The following is a 24102-nucleotide window of genomic DNA, read 5'->3' as shown; positions in this document are numbered from 1 at the left end:
ATTTCATTCCTCCGCACAGCCCTAACATTGGAGGACTTTGGGAAGCCGGAGTGAAATCCACGAAGTTGCATCTGAAGCGAGTTATTGGAGAATCTACACTCACATATGAAGAAATGAGTACTTCTCTTGCGCAAGTAGAAGCTTGCTTAAATTCGAGGCCAATCACGGTTGATACATCAGACCCTAACGATCCTACACCTCTAACGCCGGGTCATTTTTTAATCGGCGGACCTTTGATTAGTGTACCTGATGCCTGTAATTACTTGGACTCTAATGTGAGTTCTTTAACAAGGTGGCAATTTATTCAAAGAATGCTACAGACTTTTTGGGATCGCTGGTCAAAGGAATATTTAACGGGTTTAATGAACCGGTACAAATGGAAGGCCAGAATTCCTGAACTGAATATAGGTGATATAGTCCTTATAAAAGAGGATGGTCTTCCACCGACGCGTTGGATGATGGGTAAAATTATAGACAAACATCCAGGTCATGATCAGATTACTAGAGTTGTTAGTATTTTAGTTAAGAAAACTGTAATTAAGAGACCTGTCAACAAATTATGTATTTTATTAAGGAAGCAATGATTTGCAATATTTTTGTATTTTTATAGGGATTTAAGCTATTATTAGTATTATAGTATAGATCAAATGTTTTGTGTATAAATTGTAGGAAATGTTTTAAGTTCATATTGTTTACATTGTTTATTTTCATTTTGTTTAAATTTAAAACCCTCGCTTAAGGTGGGTAGATTTAGGATAATAAGGACATTTCCTCAATAAATGTCCTTGGTGGGCGGTATGTTCACGACAGATCGCTTGATCGTTGTGATTAGTTCTATAAGTTCAGCATAGGTGGCGGTATGTAAAATTAGTTAGTTCTTAAAACGCACTATTAATAATTTTCGCAAAATGTCTAGTATGTAAAATAATTATAGTTCAATTAGTAATAAAATATTTGATAGTACAAGGCTGGTTTAACTAGCTAAACCCCTCAGTGCTTTTTACCGCGAATCGGGAGTGGTAGTTAAAGTGTTCCCCTATAGGGTCACTTTTCGTTCAGTCAGGGAACACACCCTCATCTATGCATTCATTAAATATTTTTGCTAATTCAGGTGCTATAATGTCAAGTATGTATTTTACAATATTAGTCGAATGGCCCCATAGGTCTTTTGTATTTTAAAGGTTAATTAATTAGAAGATTTTTACTATATCGCTACCTGTAACATACTTAAATTTCAAATCAGCGGAAGATACTGGTACGTGTAATTTAAGCATATCATATGCTGCTTTTGGCGAAGAGTTAAGGTCTTTGGTCGTGATAATCGGGATTTCGGAGAAGTATTTATCAAATTCATTTGCAATTTCTATTTCCGAATTTATAACGCGATTATTAATATTTAAACAGATAGAGGTGTTACGGCACTTCGATCTACTAGTTTCATTGTTAATTACACTCCAAGTCGCTTTTACTTTATTATTACTGTTTTTAATTTTATCTGCAATGAAACGTGTTTTCGCTTCATGACAAACTACTTTAAAGAGCTTGGAGTATTTTTTTACATATATTTTAAATTCTTCACTATTATTGTAATCTTTCTCATAATAATGGTCATATAAGCGTTTACGACTTTTTTGGATACCCATTGTTGCCCAATCATGAAAACTATGTTTGTTGTTTACTGTCACCGTTACTGGAGTAAAAATCCTGCCAAATTCCTCACAGAAGGAATTGAAGACTAAGTTATAGTGAAAATTAGCAGTTTCACCACAGTGTAAAAATGGTATCGTATTTACCAAATTATTTCTAAACCTCTCAAGACGGCTACCCGTAACTGGTATAATCGTCACCTTTTTTAGTCTGACATTGTCCAATCTTGTATTTACTTTTATAAGTTGCCCACTATGGTCGGACTGAAGATTATTAATTATGAGTTTTCTAGTAATAGTAACATCTGTAAAAATATTATCTAAACAGGTTGCTGTTGTAGAAGTGATTCTAGGAGGTTCCCAAAATACATTGAACAAATTAAAACTTTGAAATAAATTTTTAAGGCTAGTACAATTGGCCGAAGGTTCAAGCAAGTTTATATTAAAATCTCCACACACAATAATTGACTTGCTAGTTTTGCCAAATTTTGATAGTACCTCCTCCATTCTATGTTGGAATTGTTCATATGATGCAGTGGGGGGGCGGTATATACTTACAATAATAAATTGCTCTAGTTCTATACAAGCTATCTCAATTAGTTGTTCTATAGAGAGATTAACAATATCTCTTCTATTTTTACATTTTAATCTATTTTATTCTTCTATTTTTACATTAATAATAATTAGGGAACCTCCATGTATTGCCCTACTTCTACAAAACGAACTGACTACTTTATGTTCTCTAAAACTAAACTGGAGCTGATGACTCTTACGCCAATGTTCTGTAATACATAATATATCTATATTACAGCAGCTCAAAAACAGTTCAATTTCTAATTCCTTACTTGAGATACCTTTACCTTAATCGTTCTATTTTTTACTTTCGTTGAAGTCATGAAGGGAACATGAAGAAAACAACTTAATTATGCTTTACACTAACTTTATTTTTTTTCGTATGCACAATTATTTAGGTGCAATAACACCAAATCGGGAAAGTGTAACATAAACAGGTCCATCACTAAATGGGCCATATAGCTACTTTCCCGGTACCTACAAAAAGCGCGTAGCCATAACGCGCATACATTGTCGATTTATGTGCTTAAATCTATAACTTCGATAGTATAAAGAATGTCTGTGCTTGATCTTGTATTTTTATAATTCTCTTTTTGATTTTAGGAGGCAAATGATTACATTGATCCAGTACAGACATGCATCCTATAAGTTTTTTCATCAACATCAACCGTTTTTTTCTTAAGGCGGCATCACTTGTTTTCGTTTGAAGTAACCTTTGGCGAAAGGAGTCCAACTTTTTCAATTCTTTCTGTACTTTCAACGGTTTACAATTAGAGTTGACTTCGGCGGTAACGTCCAATCGGAATTTCCGTTTCAAATTAACAGATTTATTTTTCAACTTTGGGCTCATTTTGACAGGATCATTTTGTTTCGTATACATTGTTGAACCATATTTACTAATATAGTATTTGTTAAGGAGATCTGCATAGTCATTTCTCGGTATGGCCGTAAATATACAGTGAAAGTGTTCACCTATTTCGTCACGCATAGTCTTAGACACATTTTTATTTCTTAGGTTTGTAAGTTTATCTTGTAATAAATGGAGTTCGTGCAAATGTTCAGCACCATCGGCCAGACCAGCTTGACCAAGTAATATCATATTAAGCCTTCTAAGCATTCCATTTATATTAATTCGATTATTCGCCAACTGCTTAGTACTGATGACTTTCATTTTTAAAATATCTTTGTGCTTTTTCTGATGGTACAGCAACTCTTTGTATAAGAAATTTGGATCACCTATATCATTTTTAAGTGAATCTAAAGCTTTAGTTAACTTTCGTAATAATTCATTTCTGTTTTTTGGTATACCATTACAAAGGTCTGGTTGCTTATTAGTAGGTGTATCAAATAGGGATTGATTCTTTTCCTTTTTATTATTTACATCTCTCCATTCTTTTAATTCGGATTGAAAAGCTTCTTGGTTCCCTACTGTGCCTTTCACACTTATAAACAGATTATCATCTGAATTATTTTCAACAGTTATGTTATTTCTGACAGCAGCTTCCTCCAGCCACATTTTACCATCATCGGTAGTTAAAGCCTCCTTGACATCTTTAGCTAAATAAATTCTTGATGAGGTAATAACCTCACTTGTATCAGATACTTCATTGTCTTGAATAACTTGTCCTCTCTTGTCGTGATTCGCTGAAAATATAGGTATAAAATCAGGTGCTTTGTCATGATCAGTGCCAGCACTTACTGTGAGTTTCTCTTCTTCTGTTTGATTGGTTGTTTCAATATCGTTCTCATGAGTTTTCTGAATCTGGTCTTTGTTATTTTTCAAGGATTTATTCAAAGGGCTCTTTGTACATCTTGTAGCTTCATTTGATTCAGCAAAACTGTTCTTCCTTTTTTTATTAAGGTGGCTGTCGTGAACGACGGGAGATTTCGACTGCCTTTTTTGACGCTCAGTTCGTGGAGTTGAAGATAAATTATTTTGCTGAGTGCTGTCATCAGATTGTTTATTGGGATCGATATTCTCTGACGCAGTTGGAGGGTATACTGGTCGGTAATTGTGCACATACGGTGTATTTATAGGAAGACCAGAAAATGGTAACGAAACTCGACACATGTGGACGAGATGTCCGCGACGGGTGCATCCGCTGCAGTACATTTGGTAATGCTTTTTGTTGAAATGATTTTCTTCAAGTGGCATGTTCGAGTCGATCTGAAACGTATTATGAAAGATATCAATAATGGCAATTTCAGAGAACACTGTACGACCTAAAATTATTTAATTTCAACAGCTTTTTATGGAATAGACGGACATGGGCAGTAGTTATGGTTATTGTAAATGAACACTGCCACCCATGCTCGCTTGTGTGTAACAACAGTTCTATACTAAGCAAATCATTCGAACCGTTCAGAGAGTAGGAACTGGGCACTGACAATTCTCCTTCTTCATAAGAGAGAACTTGAAGACAGATTAAGATACAAGTTTCCTTCAGCACTGGTTAACGCAATGAGATCATGCACAACATGAATACCCATTGTGTACGACATATCCAGTACTATAATCGGTATAGTAATGGCAATGTCTGTTGCAGGCATATAAATATCCCCTTCCTTCACTACACACGGTGAATGAGATCGTGGCCTATACAACAAAAGGGAAACCTAATCTTCTGGGCACTCTTTTTGTCTATCAGCAACAACTTTCAATACTCCCATGCCATCCCATCCCAAGGTATTTTAAACTAAACTCATGAAAGTCTTAGTACATCCAATCCTCAAAAAAGGCGGCTGACAACATGCCTATTGCCATAACAGCATCATCGTGCACAGCTAGCTATTGGGGAACGTTAGTTAACCAATGATTAACAATAAAGCATTCTACTTAGAGAGTACTAGAGTGAAATTTCTGATTTTGAAGTTTCAGCTGTTGGTATTAACCTGACCAAACTTCATCTACTGGAGATGCAGATTCTACGGTATTTAATGAATTATTGCAACAAGCGAATACACAAATAGAAGAGGACATGACCACAGATAACTTTTGCTACACTTTTTTTTATACAGTAAACTGAAACAGCTGGTATTGGAGAGCATCCGCCCGTAGAAATGTACTCCATGTGGAGCTGGCCAGGATGTAAAGCATTCTATGACAATGAGTCTTCACTGTACAAATATTTATGCAGAACCTTACCGTGTTGTGATATCGTCTCCAGAAGTCAGGGCAGTGGCTGGCCGGGTGTCCTACTTGGCCGCACTCGCAACACTTTACGTAGTTCCAATTGGAACAGTTGCGGCACATATTCGAGTACACGTGATTCGGCGAGCCGCACTGCAAGCAACATTCAAAGTTACGTTCGAAATCTATATATCTAATATATAAAATTCTCGTGTCAACGTTAGCTGGGTCAGCTAGTATATCTTATATATAAAATTCTCGTATCACAATGTTCGTTCCCGTACTCCTCCGAAACGGCTTGACCGATTCTCATGAAATTTTGTGAGCATATTAGTAGGTCTGAGAATCGGCCAACATCTATTTTTCATGCCCCTATGTAATAAGAGTTGTTCACCTCTAATTTTTTTTTTTAATTTTTGGACGAAATTTTTTATTTTTATATTTTTATAATGTGGCATTAAAAATACATACAACTTCAAATTTTTACCCATCTACGATCAACAGTTACTTTTGTATCGCGATTTTAATATCGGCAATACAACGTTTGCTGGGTCAGCTAGTATATTATATATATATATATATACATATATATAATGAAAATGGTCTTTGTTTGAGGCTCTTTCACGCCGCAACCACTGAGATAGTATCGACATGAAACTACCACCATTCGATGCGAAAATTATCCTAGATGGTTTATGGCTACGTATTTTTCGAATTCCAACATTCCTTCATTAATTTATTTCCTTTTAAAATTCGCCCAGCGAAGCTGGCGGGACCGGCTAGTAAGAAATAATATAATGTAATACATCCTACTGAAAAATATGAGAGTTTTTATCAAGCCAACAAGATTGGGTTAAATTAAAAAAATATTAACAGATAATCTTTAAGAAGACCTAAATATTCTTTGAAAATTATATATAAAAATATGTTAAGACTTTGTGGGTATAGAAATATCAAAAGTCTGCAAAGAGCTCTGAGTTCAATTTGTAATTTTCATAGTTTGATGCAGCATTTTGGTTTTTATTTTTTTCATCGGTACAATTTTTTTAAAAGATCTAAGCTCCTGTGATTTCTCTGGTATTGCAGGAGGATGTAGGCGGCGGTTATCACTTATGACACATCAGGTGACCCGTTTGCTCGTTTGTCTTAATCTTCCATGTTTTTTAATTATGAACATAAGAGACGAGACGAGCAGGACGTTCAGCAGATGGTAAATGATATGCCCTGCCCATTAGAATGGGGTGCCGCTCAAGATTATTAAAAAACCCAAAAATTCTGAGCGGCACTACAACTGCTCTCGTCACCCTGAGACATAAGATGTCAAGTCTCAGTTGCCCAGTAATTTCACTAGCTACTTCAGACCGAAACACAGTACTGTTTACACATTACTGCTTCACGGCAGAAATAGTCGCCGTTGTGGTACCCATAATCTAGCCGGCATCTGGTGCAAAGGAGCCTTCCACTGGTAAAATAAGTGGTCCAATAACAAATACATACATTAACACAAATCTTCCGAGGGCATCTTGTTTCATAGTGTCCAGCTGACCCACACATGTAGCACACAGGAGGCCGCAACCTGCAAGTGTCGTCGCGATGACCAACCCGGTTACAATAGTTGCATCTGGAACGACAAACACTCTTTATTACAAAAAAAAAAGCCGGATAACATAAGCTTAGATTTAAAACAACTTGACCCAAGATGGTACTGGTATATGGTAGGTATGTGTAATTTACACAATTTGCAAGGCAGTTGTTGTGGCAAACTTGAGGAATGATAAAAATATCTGACTACCCCCATTCTTGAAAATAATGAAATGTAGTCTAAGCAGAAAAATTCGTTAGCATTGAGTTTGCTGGTCGATTAAAATGCGAGTTGAGGGTACTTTAGTAAAAATGTTTAGTTATTTTAATCAGCATGATACAAACTTTCTTTAGATATAACTTTCATAATTGTAAGTTTTTAACTTATTGAGAAAATCAAATCTGCTGTGCAGTGTTCATTATTATGCCGGATTTGCGCGTCTGACTACTTTACAGTTGATAGCCTGCTCAACCCCAATATTTGCATATTAGGAAATTAACTTGAGATGTCGCTCTTGTTTCAAAGTGATAACCCTCACTATTGGGATTAAAATAAAATTTTGAAAACAAACGTAGATCCTGTGGATGAAGCCACTACCTGAGAGTTGAACAAAGCATACAAGATTTAATCATCGATACGTCACTCGAAGGGTTGGCTCAGTTGGTAAGAGCATCGAGTATCACATCGTTCATAAAATTTTGTTTTAAAAATTTTATTTGAGTTATAAATCTCATGAAGTTATGTGCACCTTTTTAATAAATTTGTAAAATAATCAATGCTTCCTATCTCATTCTCTCGCCTGCATACATACATACATTTACCTGTTCGTTTCTCAATCGTCTCGGTTTTACAAATCACAACTATTCTAAAGAAGTCTCACTTAAAAAATGTTTAAACATTCATAAGTGTCATTTCTTTGAACTTGGTATAAACCTAGTTTAAAGCCTACTATATCTTTATACATAAAATTCTTCTCTATGTGTGTTGACAGTGAACTCCTCCTAAACGGCTGGACCGATTTGAATGAATTTTTTTGCGTGTGTTCAAGTGGATTCGAGGATGGTTTAGATTCACAATTGCACTAACTCCAAAACGACTGGACCAATTTTTTACAGGACAACGCCTGTCGGGTCCGCAGTACTATGATATATACTCATATGAGTAAAGTGTTTTTTTTTTTATATAGGGTATACTTACGTCGTTTTCCTTTTCCCCATAGCTGGCATTCGGTCCTTGGGGTCAATAACCCATAGGCTTTTGTCACCTAGAAAAATTCGAGGAATTAACATCTAATTTCCAGGGGTCGACATAAACGAAAACTGTTTTTGGGGGTTGAGCTCTAAAATACGACTGCTATAATTAACGAAGTTCTTATTGGAATCTTTCAAAATACTGTTTAAGTTGTGTTATGTGTACCTACTTATAAGAAATAATAGGTTGGTAGGATGTATGTAAGTAAAAAAAAAGGGGAATAACTAGAGATAGGATTTTTAAAGAAATTTGGCTAATGTAAGGTATCAGTCTATTTTAGAAAAGAGGTCTCATGCCCAATAACTGGGAATCCCAATAAAGGTTTTAGAGTTAACAGGACCAAATACTAACTTAAAATATTTTTATATATTAGATGCCTCTCCATCTCATTTCAGTTTTGTGAAGTGTTAATTAATGTATATATGTAAGTACATGGAAAAGTACAAAAACAGAAAAAAAAGAAAGAAGCCAAGCTTTATGATATAAAGCGGAGGAGCTCAAAATTTGATATATCAGTAGATAGTATATCTAGCACATAGCGAATCACATAGAGCGACAAGTCTGGCGGTATACAAAGACTTGCCGTCTGTGGAGTGCTGATTGTCGACAACTTTATACAATAGAACGAGGACATGCGATTTTGTTTATATTAAAGGAGGACAAACGAGCGTACGGGTCACCTGGTGTTAAGTGACACCACCGCCCACATTCTCTTGCAACACCAGAGGAATCACCAGAGGACTTTAAGGAAGGTGTACTTTTTTTTAAAGTAGTCGTATTAAGCTCATTCTACAGCTTTGTAGTACGAGGAAGAAAGCTTTGAAAAACACACTGTGGAGGACCGCCACACATTCAAGTTGTAGGGATGATATCCTAATTTGTGGCATGTCATGAGAAGTTGGAATTCAGGAGTCGATTAAAATTGGTGTACAACAGCATGGTTATTTTCAAGAAAAACATTTATTTAGATGAACCAATCAAATATTTTAAAAGATCACTTAGAAAATACTTCTTAAATGGTACAAGAGGAGGGTAACATTTTAACAAAAATGTATGACCAAGTTTATGCTGAAAGCTCTATAGAAGTTGTTCAATTAGTCAGCATTTTTAATAATCTCCAAAATTTATTTAATGCTATGTATAATATAAATATATAAACTGACAGACACTACCGTTACAATATTTTTATGCAATGGAATAAAATAGTTTGTTTCCAAGTAACAATTAAAAATGGTTTGAATAATCATGATGAAAATAACACTGTTTATTAACCTTCCGAAATCAGCAGTCCCCAAAGCACTAGATTTTTCAGATACCAAAACTAAGAGTGCTGTATGGCACACTATTCCCTCACCAAGCTCTTAACTTAATTTGTTTATAAGATTGTTTTTTTTTTGCTTGGTTTGTTTCAATAGCTTTCAGATACATTCACTCAAATTATCCTAATTTTAAGCTATCTATGTTATAACATGTTAAAAATATACACGAAGGGTTAAAAATATGTATTTCATATAATAGGTTATAATCTTAGATCATTAATACATTTAGATATGTTGTGAAAAGGTCGTAAAAATAGATTTTGGAACTAATGTGAATTTTTGAAAATAGTTCAGAAATTCACGCACACAAACTCAAAGAGTCATACAAATCGCAAGTGTAAGACATAGCTTGTTAAACACAAAAGTAATATTCCTGGCCTGTTTTTATAGGTTGTCTAACAGCAAGACACTTCCTAGACATATAAATTTCACAAACAATCTGCTTTGCTTGAGTTATCAAAACAAAATAGACTACGGCATCCAACGATGTAGCATTATAGATGAAGTTGCAGTTTAAGCTCATCAATCTAATCATCAACAATAAAACTAGAGGAACAGGAACAGTGCCAATAGAAGCGCGAATGGCTGTACATAATGGAGTGTTTGTTGCCATGTTAATATATCGAAGTGACAGCATAAAAGCAGAATTAACACAGTTGAGATGTGATCACTGCTAAGTATGTGTGGAGTAAGACTGAGTGACAGAATTCCGAATAAGGTAATACAAGTGTGTATAGTTTGAAAGAGGATGTTGTGAATGCTGAAATGGTTTGGACAGGAGGAGCGAATGAGTGAAGAAAGAATGACACATCAAATATATAAGGCAAGTGTGTGTGGGCAAGTCAGTCACGGGAGACCTCTTAGGACATTCTTTTGACCAAATTGGGGATGTTTTGAGAAAAGGAAAGGTCCGAAGCATCCACAACCAGGGAGTGTGTATGAAAGAGTAATGAATGTAGAGGAAGCGTGTGAGGTTTGTAAGGATAGAAGCAAGAGACAATAGTCTCTGCCTACCCCAACGGGTACAAAGTGGGAGTGTATGAATGAATGAACAGTTTGGAAACTTACGTGACATATTCTTCTGTATTTCCCTATGGTTAAAGTTCTCTCCACCCCAACTCTCATTGTAAAATTTCTCCATTTCTTGTCTGAGTGTTGTCAAAGAGAATCTATGATGTTTATTAACATTATTTTTACCCTTCAAATTATCAAAGTCAAGATCTTCACATAATATTGAAGGTATCTTTGTTGATCCCAGTTTGTTATGATCATCAATAACATCAATTGTATCATTATCAGGGAATCCCATAACATTAGCCATAACAATGCTTTCATTTATAACAGGTTCAGCTTCTGTCAGATCAATAACAGAATCATATGTAGGTATTGATAAAGTACAGGACTCATCAGATTTTTTCGCAGCACTGCTGTCTGAAGTGTCAATTTCCTTGTGCAATATTTTTTGATTAGGCTTTCCCGTTTCATTCTGTTCAGATTGATTTGAGTCTGATTCATAAACATCAATGCTAGGTAAACTCTTTTCCGTTACCAGATATGAATTTTGATTGGATTGATTGCTGTCTGAATCACATAGATCTGCCATTGGAATAATTTTGCTTGACTGTTTATCTCCTTTGGATTTCTTCTTTTTCTTGGCTTTACTTTTTGGAGTTGCGAAGCAACTTTCTAATGAATTTTTATTCGGTGTAATGGTTGATTGATCAGCAATAGGTGTTGAGGTGGCACTATCTTTGTTTCTCTTTCTCTTTTTTTTCTTCGATGGTGTTTGGTCAAGTAAGTCAGAGCCATGTAGGCTAAAATCAAAACTCTGATTATTTGCATTTCGGGATGATATATTTAATGCAATACAATCACTACGTATAAACTCATCAGAGACAGATGAGACAATTGACGGTACAGGGCTAGCAGACACACCTCTATCTGTAACAACTTTTTCTGACAAATTGTTAGGCCTGTTTTCTTTCTGAGGTGATTCAAAAGAAACTTTAACATCATCTTCATCTGAACTCTCAATAGTAATTGTGGGTTTTGGTGGCAGTTCTATTTCAATAACCTCATCCTCATCGCTTGATTGAAGCTCAACAGGTTTACAATCATCATTTTCTAATATTTCAATGGTTTTAGTAAGATTGTTTGGAACAGGATGCTGAAACATTGATAAATCTGATGTTGGTAGATTGTTTTTCTCCTCTTTTGTAACTGAAATATTCTGGTTACTCGGTATCATACTCGATTTTGATTGAGTCGTTCCAGATTTAGGCTGATTTACATCCTGTGATTTGGTTTTCGGTTGAGAGTTTTCTATTGATTTTTGATTATTTTTGTCAGTGTTGTTTGCATTGTTAAGGGATGTAGCGTTGTTTTTTCGATAGGAAGTGTTCTGGTCTGTATCTGAGTGCCAGTAACGACGAACTGTGTTGGTAGTTCGTGCAGTAATGTCGACATGAACTGGAATTTTACCGTCGACATCATTTGTTTGAGGAACGTTTGCTAGCGAGTGGTCTACATGATGAATCATAGCATACATCCGTCCCTCCAGTTCATGATCGCTTTGTTCCTGAAAGTCAAAACCATTAAAAATATCGCACAGTGCACACGTTCTTGCATCAATATTGTGATTTGTGACACAACAAAAATACAATAACCTCAACACTCACCTCATCCATAATTAAGACTTGTATATTGTGGCAATGGGTGATTTTGAAAAGCCAACATAATCGAAAACTAATAAAGAACTATCGTGCAGCAGATAGCATAACAGGAATTACGGAAAATAAAAATCTAAATTTTGCATGTATTTGTTATGGACACGTCTGACACTCCATTTCCAATTGTCACTAGGCCACAGATGACAGAACGAGAATATCTAACACCTACACACCACTATCAAGTGTCAAGCCAGTAGCCACAGCTTAGAATATTGACAGAAGTCCCCGCGTGCCCCTTTTAGATAGCAATAGTTTTGACAGGAGTAGTCTTTGGTGTTGTCATATTATTATTATGTCTAAAATTACCCTTCACGGAATTAAATCGTATGACATAATGTCACTATCAAAGGTCCATCCTCTTACCTCCCTCCTAAGTCAGTTTGGAAAGGCTTACCTCAAGGCTCAGTCCTTAGTCCCCTTCTCTACAATCTGTGAGTATAATCTGTGTGTATACATATGACCTCAATAGCTCTGTATCCCCCTTCTGCCAAATACTGCAATATGCAGATGATATTGTTCTGTATACTTCCAACAAGTCCATACAGGATTCATCCAATCAGTTAAATTGTGCACTTGAATATCTTGCTGATTATTTAATGCAACATGGGTTGTCTCTATCAACTGCTAAAAGCAAAGTGGTTTTATTTACAAATAAAAGACTTTTTCCTCATATTAAAATTAAAATTTATAATGTTGAGTTACCTGTTGTTACCAATGTTAAATTTCTAGGGATTTGGTTAGATCAAAAATTATCAGGCATAAACCATTTTGATTATGTCTCACAGAAATGTGAGAAAAACATTAATATCCTGCGCTCTGTATCTGGTGTCTGGTGGGGAGCTCACCCCTTCACCCAAAAATTATTGTACAATGCAATCATTCGCAGCCACATGGATTCCGGCACTATGTTCTTGATCCCAGGAAATAAAGCAGGTCTGAATAAACTGGATAAAATTCAGGCTAAATGCTTACGCATAATATTAGGAGCCATGAAATCTAGTGCAATTAATGCCATGCAAGTAGAGTGTGTGGAACCTCCCCTTTCACTTCGCCGTCAATTTCTTGCCAATAAATTTTTTCTCAAATTAGCTGAATGTTGTGGACATCCCTTGCTTCCAAAATTAGACCAACTATTTGCTTTATACAATAATAATAATATTCCTGAAGACAAAAGACCCTGCATTCTCCACAGTTACTTATTATTCTCTCATCTCTCTTACCCCCTCTTCCAATATTCTAAATTGCCTCTATTTACTATGCCTTTTAGTGCACTCACTTTCCAACCATCTGTAATTTTAAACTTAGGTATAGATAATGTTCCATAGAAGCCAATAAAACTTTTTCTCAGATAATGTACTCTGATTTTCAAAATTGGCATAAAATCTACACTGATGCTTTAAAAACAGACATGAGCCCTGTTGGTGCTGCAGCATGGATTCCTTCAACAAGAATTATACTCAGTTACAGCTGCCCATCTATCACTTCTGTTTTCACTGGGGAATCAATTGCCATTCATGAAGCAATTTTATTTGTTAAGGCTCATGGCATGAACGATTCTATTATTCTTTCAGAAGTTGCCTTCAATCAATACTGTCAAATCCATTTAGGTCTAAAAGTCATTTTCCAACTATATTTAAAATAAGGGAATCTTTGAAAGAATGCTATGACCTCAATATTAACATAGTTTTAGCATGGATTCCAGGTCATTCAGGCATTCTTGGTAACGAAAATGCAGATGCCTGTGCAAAGACAGCTATTGCAAGAGGTTCCCTCCAAAACTCAAAAATTTTCTCCCATGACTTGCGCACCATCCTGAAACCCAAGTTGCATGAGAGTTGGTCCAGCATTTGGCAAGTTTCCAAAAACTCTAAAGGCAAATTTTATGGAGATCTACAACACGTAATTCCTCAGAAACCTTGGTTCTCGAAATTTAAAATTCCCAACAAGTCAGTGATTTCAACTATTTGTCGTTTACGTTTTAATCATGCTTGTACCCCAGTATTTTTGGCTAAAATAAGAATTAGGGACAATTCCTTGTGTGAATGTGGTCTAGATGAGGGAAACGTGGATCATTTATTCTTCAATTGCCCTTTAACGCAACCTTCTTTATACAATTTTATACCTCCTGAAATTCCCCGCCCAACTTCCTTTAAATGTCTCCTCTCCCTAGTTTTCACTCCTTTTGTATATATTTTGTGTAAATATATTAAAATAAATAAGATTAAGTTGTAAATAGCACAAAGACTTATATCAAATAATTTAAGTAATTATATTTGTGTTTGTCCCTTATAGTCCTAACAGCATGCATATTTGTTTCAGGTATAAGAAAATAAAACTTGTTTCAATCTTAAGCACCGATCACTACCATTAAAATTAGTAAAAGAATACTCTAAGCTTGGTGGTCTACCTTAATGTGACATTGGCAAACTTGTGGTATACCTTCCACAGGAGCCATAGTAGGAAGAATAGAATAGAATAATGTCACATACTCATCAGACGATTGGAAATGTAAATTAGTTAAACATAATAATGAAAAGTATGTAATGATAATTAATTATTTATATATTATAGTACCACAACATACCAAAAATAATTTCATAAAATCACTTATCATTGCCTATTAAAATATACTACAGTCAGAACTCTAATAATGATCTGGCAATATATTGTGTTATTTGTTATTTCTATTAACATGAATTTATTTTCTTTCATTAATCTAAGTTTTTAAAACATGTATAAAACACAAATCAAAATATCATAAACTTGGAGTGCTGACTCCTAGCTATAAGACCGCTTAAAAGTACATCCGGCCTATGATGGTCGAGTTAACGTCTCGTCGGTCATCTCGTTAGCCAAGTCAAAGTACTTGCTCAACTTGTCCTTCTCAGCTTTCATGAGGTGGTCTTCATATGGGTTAGTGATTTCGACTAGGACAGCCTGGCGTCGTGATCGGTTAACCACCCCATTACCATGCTTATATAGGCGACAATAATCCTGTCCCTCATGATGGACTATTCTCAAGAACCAGCGCTTTTACGTGAAAACGAATCTTAAATATTTATTTATGTATCAAGATAAATATTTTAGTTCTGTAATAAAATGTGCTACTACAGTATGCTTTAGAGACTGAGCGTTTGGAGATAAAATTAAACAACTGCTTGACTGTGAGGAATATGTGGAAGATGAATATGATTTATTTCAGTTACATGATATATATACAAAATCCTTAAAACTAGTTAATCAATTACAATTGTTACTTAAAAAATATTTACAAGTTTAGAAAATACACACCAATACTAAAGCTTACATTTTGACCAATAGTAAAACGTTTCATTCAATAAGAATTGAGAATAATATTATGTGTTCTATCTCGCTCTAAAACTTATGCTATCGCAGTAAACCGGCCAGCGAGCGCGCGCTTGTGTAAACTCGCGTCGAACCTCGATCATCCGATGTCAATGAGCATTTAGCACCTACTCTGTCGCTCATTAATTAAAATTGCATGAATAGTGCTTGACGCCCCGACGCTTCAGTCGAGTACGCTCGGCCTTGCTGTGCGGTTGTGTAACGCGGAGCATATGACTGATCACGTGAGTATATCTGCGGTTGTCCAGAAAACGTGACGATGCTTGTACTTCGATGAGAATGTTCTTTTTACAACGAATCTTTCGGCATACGCTTATTACAGCTATTATGCACGATTAATATTTCTACGATCTATAATGGTAAGAAGGTATTTCGTTGCAAGTTAGATATTAGACATTTGTATTAATTGATATTATTGGTTGTAGGTACAGCTACAATGCCATCCCTAAAAAATCATTTTATTGTATTTTTATATAATTGTTCTACTTACACATGAAAAGTGTTCAATTCCCCTTGGGACAACGGTCCGTATAATTTCTGCACCACTTTATAACACAAGAATGTATTTTAAATCCTTATTTTATCTGTTTTTACAATGAACCGAATGAATGACCAGAATCCGATCGTACTCACTCGCCAAACTGAACTAATTCGCGTGCCTAGACAGTTTATAAGCCCTGCCCACAAAGGGTATAGTTTTAGTTGCGCTATTTTTAAAGCATCAGAGTTGTTTCAAAGTTTTATATACGTTCACTGATAACATACAACAATGACAACACAATGTTGCCATACAATAGATATTATTATTGTAGTAGTTACTAGGAAAGAACAACAAACAATCCAGAATTGGGAAGTACCTACTTATCTGGGGGATCATCCATGCTGTCGTGTGTACTGTCAATGTTAAAAGTATTTAATATTTTTTAAATAAATAGATTGATATGGCAATCATACTCAGCAGTTTAATCTAATCTAATTATAATATGTATTACTTTTGAGACACATTGTCTTCTTAATAAAAAAGATGCAATGCGTATATATTCGATTGCAAAGTTAATCTATTTATTTTAAACACAAATGATTTTTAATATGGATATTGTCACTAAAAGATGTTGTTAGTTAGCAAATTAGGAAATTAGGAAAAAAACTTAAGACAGACGGACAGAAGAACTGTAGGGACTGAATAAATTCACCGACTTCAGATTACATGGATCGCAGATTACATGGCGATCCATGTAATCTGAAGTCGGACTTCGTTCTTCTACCGTAAAAAGTAGAACGATTTCTACTTTTTACGGTAGAAGAACGAAGTTGCCAGACTTTGTTTTTTTTTTTTTGTTTTACAAGTTATGTTTTTGATGGCTTTATTTATTTACAATTTATATTAGTTTAGCAATTTGAAACAAGTTTGAGATACTTCATGTAAAACAAGAACAGGAATTAAATTAAAGACATTTTCAGTTAATTTTTTTATTACTTACAACAGCGACTGAAATTGTATATATTTAAGTAATAAGTAACTAGCAATATTCATATGATTTAGGTAACTATTTTTAACCATCGTCCGAAGAATTCCTTGACTTGAAGAGCAACGTTTCTGTAACAAAGTTAATAAATGTTGTAATGAAACAATTATTATGAGAAATTTGTGGAGCTTATGTTACAGCAAAATATTAATAACAGTAATTTTCTACAATGTTTATTCGGATTTCCACCTATTTCGATCTCTTCAAAATTATTTAGGCAGTGTCAGGTTAATATCTAGAGAAGACTACTAAAACTACTTGTCGCTTTTTTCATTCAGAAGTTCTACAGAAACAAAATGTTATAAAATATTATTAAACTTTAAAAATTTGTCTTGACATACAAAATCCGAAGATAATTTTCCCCAACCTAATATAATTATAAATAACTGCAGCCGTATGTAGAGGATTGTTACAAAAAAAACAGTACAATTTTAGATCATTTATACGTCTAGATAGACTATGAAAGCTGTGAAAACGTCAAGAAAATAGACTTTAGAACTAATCTCTATTTTAAGCAATTTACGCACACTAACATAAAGTTTTTACAAATCGCGTGTGTAAGACATAGCTTGTCACGCACGCTAAAAAAATATTCCTGGTTTTTTTTATCGGTTGTCTAACAGCAAGAGAAGAGTCTCTTAGAAGAGATAGAGATCTAGATGTATAAATTATCTAAGAGTACAATATAACAACATCAATTAATCGATTTATTTATTTCTACTAATTTATGATAGTAGTTTCTTGATTATGTAGTATGATGTATGTATAATGAATATTAACGCAATACAACAATTATGTAACCTTTAATATCCGTTGTCCAGATACGCTATTTGATAAAATATTAGATTACTCTAATATTTTAACACACGACTTTTTGTTTTAATTTCCTAGGAAGTGCCTACATACCTATATTTACCTAATCGAAAATGTAGATCGGGTTATTCTGTTGTCACAGGGCACAAGCGCAGCGGTCACTCTATCCGCTACCAAACCCACACTTTCCCCTCGTTCTATCCAAATGGCTTCACATCGCGCCCTGTTATGATTATAAATAAATTATCTTAAGATATGAAACTGTTCAGACATTATGGTTATAATTCAGATTATCTAAATGATATATCAGCAAAGTAACATTTCGCTTTAAAAATCTCCGTTCGAACCATTTGACCACTTTCATCTAGGACCTGCTCGATATATAAGACAATCGAGTACTTTGTCAGCGCCCAGCCTGATTCCTTGCTGTTCCGAAGACACATTGCTTTATTATAGGGAAGGCGTCTTTTTTGTCAAATTCCAATATGGCAACAACAACACAACCTAAAATATCACTCTCGCGATCTGGATGTGTCGCCTTCGTCTACAGTTCGGTTTTGAAGGAAATTTCTTCTCCGGACTACTGACACACAAAAGAATGTGGGTGGCGTTGATCACTTAACATCAGATAACTCTTCCATAAAAAAAGAGCATGGGAGGCGGTGATGTCTTCATACCAGGTTGTATCGTACGATCTCTTCTTCTTCTACCATAAAAAAATCTACACCTCACAAGTTCCTTTTATTCCTCTCAAGATAACATTGTAAGCGAATCATGGGACACACAAAAATGACATTGCATTGATATACTTATACAGTCAATGTGGATGGATGTATTTAGAACAGTCAACCAAGGAGTAAATTTCCCGAATAGCTTGGAGACAGAACATCTCCGAGATAAAAACCACAATGAGAGATTTTGCAAGAAAAAGTAGAAGCGGGCTTTATTAATGCAGGTTATTGCAAATATCTAATAAGCCCCTATAAAATAAAATAAAAAGCCCGAATAAAGACCGAAGCCCCCGCCTTGAGACTCAAAGTTCAGTAAGAACTCTGTATTCATTCGTCTCATTAATCTGAGGATGGAGCGTGCAGGCTTCATAATTCGACGCTATGCTGAAAAATGGACCGTCAGGGTGATCTGATAACGTTTTAAATATTGATGTCAAATTAACAATATAAGGCATCTCGCCTTAACATGGAAATATGATGAATGTTTACACTTTAGCGACATGTTTTAGGCTCGCTCTCAGCACAGCATCGAAGGCGCGCGTTGCATCACTGTAGGTATCGTTCACTGCACCCGCTGAGGCCCATGCGATGCATCCACCTCGGTGTATTAACAACGACAGTGTTTCTAAAAGCTGAAACAAAACATTTTATCTTAGAGGATCAATAAAAATTTATAAACAAAATCTATGAAAGATGCGGGACTCAACCGTTCGAGTGATGTATGGTTCTTAAGTTTTGATATGTCTTGTTCAACTGTCAGGTTGTGGCTCCATCTATAGGGTATACTTTACAGTTGATAAACTATTCAACCCCAATAATTGCATATTAGGAAATTTAGATGTCGCTCTTTCGACCCTAAGCAATTTGTTATTTTTAATTTACTTTAAAAATGACAAATTGTTTATAGGTTCAAGTTTTTTTTTAAACTGTTATTTACTTTTTCATGAGAAAACTTCGTTAACGGACTATAATTTCGTAGGTATGGAATGAGCTGTCGGGCCCTATGTCGAGTCAACTGGACAACTGTGCTGTACCAGAGCAATTTATATTCGATCATACTCCTCAGTCATCGTCATAAAGATAAGATCATTAACCAGAATTAAACAAGGGGATTTGTGATTTTTAAAATTGACATTCAATATTTAGTATAGACGAAGTATAATCCGGCTAACTTTGAAAGCAAACAGTTGCTTAAAACGTAGTGGATTTCGGCTATCATCTTTTTTTACAAGATTAGATCCGTCATCTATCAATCTATCAACTGCACGTTTCATACAATTCAATGAATCGCTTTTTTCTTCGAGAGTTCCGTAGGGCTGAGGAATAATTTTAATTGAACTTTGTCCCTGTCAAATGTATATAACGTGAAACGTCGGGTTAACTAAAATAAAAATGTAACTATTGCGCAAAAAACTAATGTAAAAACAGTTACAATTACACGCGCTTTAATCCTTTAAAAGTGTTTTATTTAAATGTGTAACACTCGCGTTAATCAAAGAAAATACTATTTTAATTTATTATCTCTTTGTCGTGGCGGTTTAGACCTGACTGACGGACGTGAGATCGGTGCTTTTTTTCTATAATTATATTGCCCAGCGTGCTAAGAGGAGTTTTCACTTCAAGATAATAAAATGTATCAATATTGAAAAGATCAAAGGTATTTCAATTACTTTTAAATTATCATAAACATCTTCAGAGACGAGGGATGCGATGCCTTTCAGCCCTGCTGTAGTCTCGGCGCCGACCACAAGAAGCGCGTCGTATTTATCCGACACGCTCGTCGCTCCGCTTGGCACACAGACCACACACCCACACGCCTCGAGCCTTTGCTTCACTTCCTGGCCAAGCGCGTTCGTCGTATTAGTCATCTACACAAGAGGATAAACGAACGTTATTGTAGGAATTAAGTAAGTATTGATAGAGTTTTAGAGGTTTAGTTTTGTCTGTAAAGGTGATAACAGACAGTTCATTTTTGCCTTTCATTCGGCATCTTTCACTCAAAATTAAATGTCTGAACAAAGAAAACATGAAATGAATTAAAAGTGCCGAATGAATTCATTATTGAACCGATCCAACATTGTCGGATTTAGGAATTCGGCATCATTCACTTTCATTCGCATTCAGCCATTTTGTTACTAATCCTGTACAAAACGAACGTCAGCGTTATGTCAATTGCCGTTAATTGCGGCAAAATGGTGGTCAAGTGGAACAATCAAAATACGCAACTGTTTTTGGAGAACTTTAAGAATTATCAATGCCCTTGGAACATTACGGGCAAACGCTATTAACTCTCTAATTAGTGATATGAACCTAAAAGGTACTGAAGAAGATATTAAACATAAAACCTCTTATTCATAATGGTCCGCTAACTTTAAACAGCCGCTAAGGAGTATTTTTTCTCATTCTGACTTAGGTCAATAGAAGAAGACAGAGTGAGAATTAGCAATGCTTTAAGTTAGCAGACTATTATGAATAAGGGGGAAAATAAAGACGATTAGGACCCACCACAAATTAAACTTATTCCAAGATACACGACTTTAGTCGATGACATAGGTATTGAAATGTAAGAGCGAATGAATTTTCTTGTCTCTATCATTCTATAAATGCCGTGTTCACATGAAAAAAAATTGAATTATTCACTCGAGTGAACCGTCTGATATCATCTTTGCAAACTCGGTTACAGAGCTAGTCATATTTAACCTACACTGTCGTACAGATTTATAAAAACGCAAAATTATATAAAAACTAGCTGTAACACTACTTCATCAGCATAGACTTCAATCTATCTCAGATAAAACGAAACATATTCAAATAAACAATATTGCATAACCCCAGGGAAGTATTTACACGCTCAACCTTCTACTGGGCTGCAACCTGTCAAAAATGTCTGTTTCTCGTTACTATATACCGTAAACTTTGATAAAAGAAGATTTATTTACAACACACCAGAGTTGATCAAGACCGTTTAAGCCCAAAGACAAAAATTTCAAAGATCGTTTTTTTTTTTTTTTTTAAATTTTTGGGTATCCGAGCACCTACTCTGTGAATGTCTTGATTGTTGTGTTCAAATTTTGCCTTATTGTGTGGCATTTATCACAGGAAGTCCTTCGAAGTTCACAGTGCGGTTTTCAAGGAGCTTTCTTCCACGTACTACAAAGCTGTGGAACGAGCTTCCTTGTGCGGTGTTTCCGGGAGGAATTGACATGGGTACCTTCAAAACACATTCCTTAAAGGCCGGCAACTCTCCTGTGATTCCTCTGGTGTTGCAAGAGAATGTGGGCAGCGGTGATCACTTAACACCAGGTGACCCGTACGCTCTTTGTCCTCCTTTTCCATAAAAAAGGTAAATTCTTAAAAGGCTATACCAAAGTATGGAATGAAATTCCACGCACGGTGTTTTCAGGATAACACGACATGGGTACCTTTAAAAAAGCGCGTTGAATAATGCCAGCAAGACTCCTGCGATTCCCCTAGTGCTGCAAGAAAGTATGGCTAGCGGTGATCACTTACCATCCGGTGACCAGTACGTTTATATTCTTCTTTTCAATATATTTCACCTATATTTTCGAGGCAGCCCGTGTACTAATGTTTCTAAAATTTTCCAGAAATATACATCTGAAAGCTTAGATGATATTATAACTGCCTACAGCTCAAATAAATCAGGTTCAATACTTACAAATAAGATAAATGTCTTAAAAGATAATCAAGAACATAAAAATTCTATCGATGAATTTAGTTCTTAGAAGTACATTGTATGAATATTATATTGTATGAATATAATATATTTTAATTTGAATTTGTCTACGTAAAATATGTAAATCTGAGCATGGATTCAGAAATTGTCTACAATTTCATTGGTCTTCATTTGCTTGATCGAAGGCGTGAAACTAAAATTGGCCTAAATTATTGCCTACATGTCATGCCTATCAGCAATTACATAGTAAAAAATTAATTACATACATTGCCAAAAGGTAATTTATTACATATTAGATAGACAATCGTTCAAAAAAAAAGTTCTCTAATTAGTGCACTGTATATTATAAAAAATTTGGAAAAAGCTATTTGAATTTAAATTTTAGCTTAAATTATAAAGCACGGCAGTTTCTTTTTTATATTTTCAAAGAAAATAGTTAAAAGTCATACAAGAACACTGTGAACTGGCCGTCTTCGCTTGTGTTTCTTGACTCTAGCGCGAGCAGTGTATGCTACCAATGCTGACGTGGCCAGCAAAAGTGATCCACCTTCCAGGGTGGCAAGGAGTCTCCACGCAAGACCAGCTCCCGCTTCTATTCCATCAGACATCCTTGAATTTCTGAAATTTAAAGGTTCATTTTGTAGAAGTTGAACGTTTGCCGAAAAAGCTATTTTCTGCACACAATTTAGGATATCCAGAGACTATGGCTGAATCTGGGATTTCACTGCATTTAGTGCTCGACCGACGATCAGCTTACAAGTGACCATGATTACCGGTGGGAGGCTCCTTTGCGCAGGAAGCGGTCTAGATTATGGATACCACAACGGCGCCTATTTCTGCCGTGAAGCGCTAATGTGTTAATATTACTGTGTTTCGGTCTGAAGGGCGCCGTAGCTAGTGAAATTACTGGGCAAATGAGACTTAACGTTATGAGACAAATCTTATGTGTCAAGGTAGTGCCAGTGGTAAAGCGTAAAGGCAATTACTATCAGCTGAACGTCCTGCTCGTCCCTTAGTTTCATAAGAAAAAGTGTGGACGTCGCTTTTTCTTGTACAAATTATTAATACTACAAATTCTAAAATAGGTAATCCTACACGAAACAGATTACAATACTCATATGCTGGCAACCCTAAATGCAGACTCTATGGTATCTTACCTCGCTAATTCATAGATCGTTTTACGTTACGATTAGGTAACCAGTTCAGCCTAGCGAAACTCGCAAAGAAAAAAGCGATTCACTCGATTGTATGAAACGTTCAGCCATTGATAGATTGACAGATGACGGCAATACTCTTGTAAGAATCGCAGATTGCCGAAAACCACTAGGTACGTTTTTAGCAACTGCTGTTCACTTTCAAACTTAACCGGAAACTTCATCGCCTCATTGTAATTACTATTTAACTAATGTCAAATGTTTTATACTAAACTAAATTTCAGTTTAGGCAGTACCGCCTCATATTACGTAGTTATTTACATCCTCTTTGAATCAGTTGACGGCTCTGCCACCTATTTCAAAGAGTATGAAGAGAAAAATATTTCTGCTAACAGTCAGCATTTACGTACGAACTGGAGATTCTCTTGTTTATCATCATATCGCTGCAGTTATTAAAGTCACATAAGGTTTTAATAATGCAAAAGGCGATAAAAACATTAATATCCATCTTGCTTTTTCAAAAACACAAGCGACGTGACTCTTCAACAAGGGACATTACAAAAACATATTGTGTAAATGGTTTTGTTT

At 35.3% G+C, this 24102-nt stretch overlaps 2 protein-coding genes across 4 annotated transcripts in view; both read right to left on the bottom strand.

Moving 5' to 3' along the window:
* Positions 1-2569: 2569 nt before the first annotated feature.
* LOC126968666 (uncharacterized) lies at positions 2570-12364 on the bottom strand. The gene is made up of 6 exons (XM_050813699.1): positions 12180-12364; positions 10570-12079; positions 8129-8195; positions 6847-6970; positions 5365-5502; positions 2570-4386 (listed from the first exon to the last, which is right to left on the bottom strand). The coding sequence occupies exons 1-6, from the start codon at positions 12186-12188 to the stop codon at positions 2752-2754; spliced, it is 3483 nt and encodes a 1160-aa protein (XP_050669656.1). The 5' UTR covers positions 12189-12364; the 3' UTR covers positions 2570-2751.
* A 4686-nt stretch (positions 12365-17050) lies between these two features.
* The window catches only part of LOC126968742 (uncharacterized), a 57701-nt gene continuing 50649 nt past the window's right edge, over positions 17051-24102 (bottom strand). For 2 of the 3 annotated variants that reach the window (XM_050813852.1, XM_050813853.1), the window contains exons 2-6: positions 22810-22978; positions 20337-20534; positions 19156-19298; positions 18039-18158; positions 17051-17193 (exon numbers count right to left, since the gene is read on the bottom strand). In XM_050813852.1, coding sequence (XP_050669809.1) covers positions 17136-17193; positions 18039-18158; positions 19156-19298; positions 20337-20534; positions 22810-22968 — 678 coding nt within the window. In that variant the 5' untranslated portion in view covers positions 22969-22978 and the 3' untranslated portion in view covers positions 17051-17135. Of the gene's footprint in view, positions 17194-18028; positions 18159-19155; positions 19299-20336; positions 20535-22809; positions 22979-24102 lie in introns of all 3 variants that reach the window. The other variant, XM_050813854.1, reaches the window with a different exon arrangement.

This window comes from Leptidea sinapis, chromosome 16 (genome assembly GCF_905404315.1).
Source record: "Leptidea sinapis chromosome 16, ilLepSina1.1, whole genome shotgun sequence".
Taxonomy (NCBI): Eukaryota; Metazoa; Arthropoda; class Insecta; order Lepidoptera; family Pieridae; genus Leptidea; species Leptidea sinapis.
This window is presented reverse-complemented; position numbering and strand designations above follow the sequence as displayed.

Coding starts and splice junctions, on each gene's coding strand:
- LOC126968666 (XM_050813699.1), bottom strand. Junction 8,196..10,569: donor AATACAGAAGAATATGTCAC/GTAAGTTTCCAA, acceptor GAATTTTTCTAG/GTGACAAAAGCCTATGGGTT. Junction 5,503..6,846: donor CTCGGAAGATTTGTGTTAAT/GTATGTATTTGT, acceptor TGTTGCTTGCAG/TGCGGCTCGCCGAATCACGT.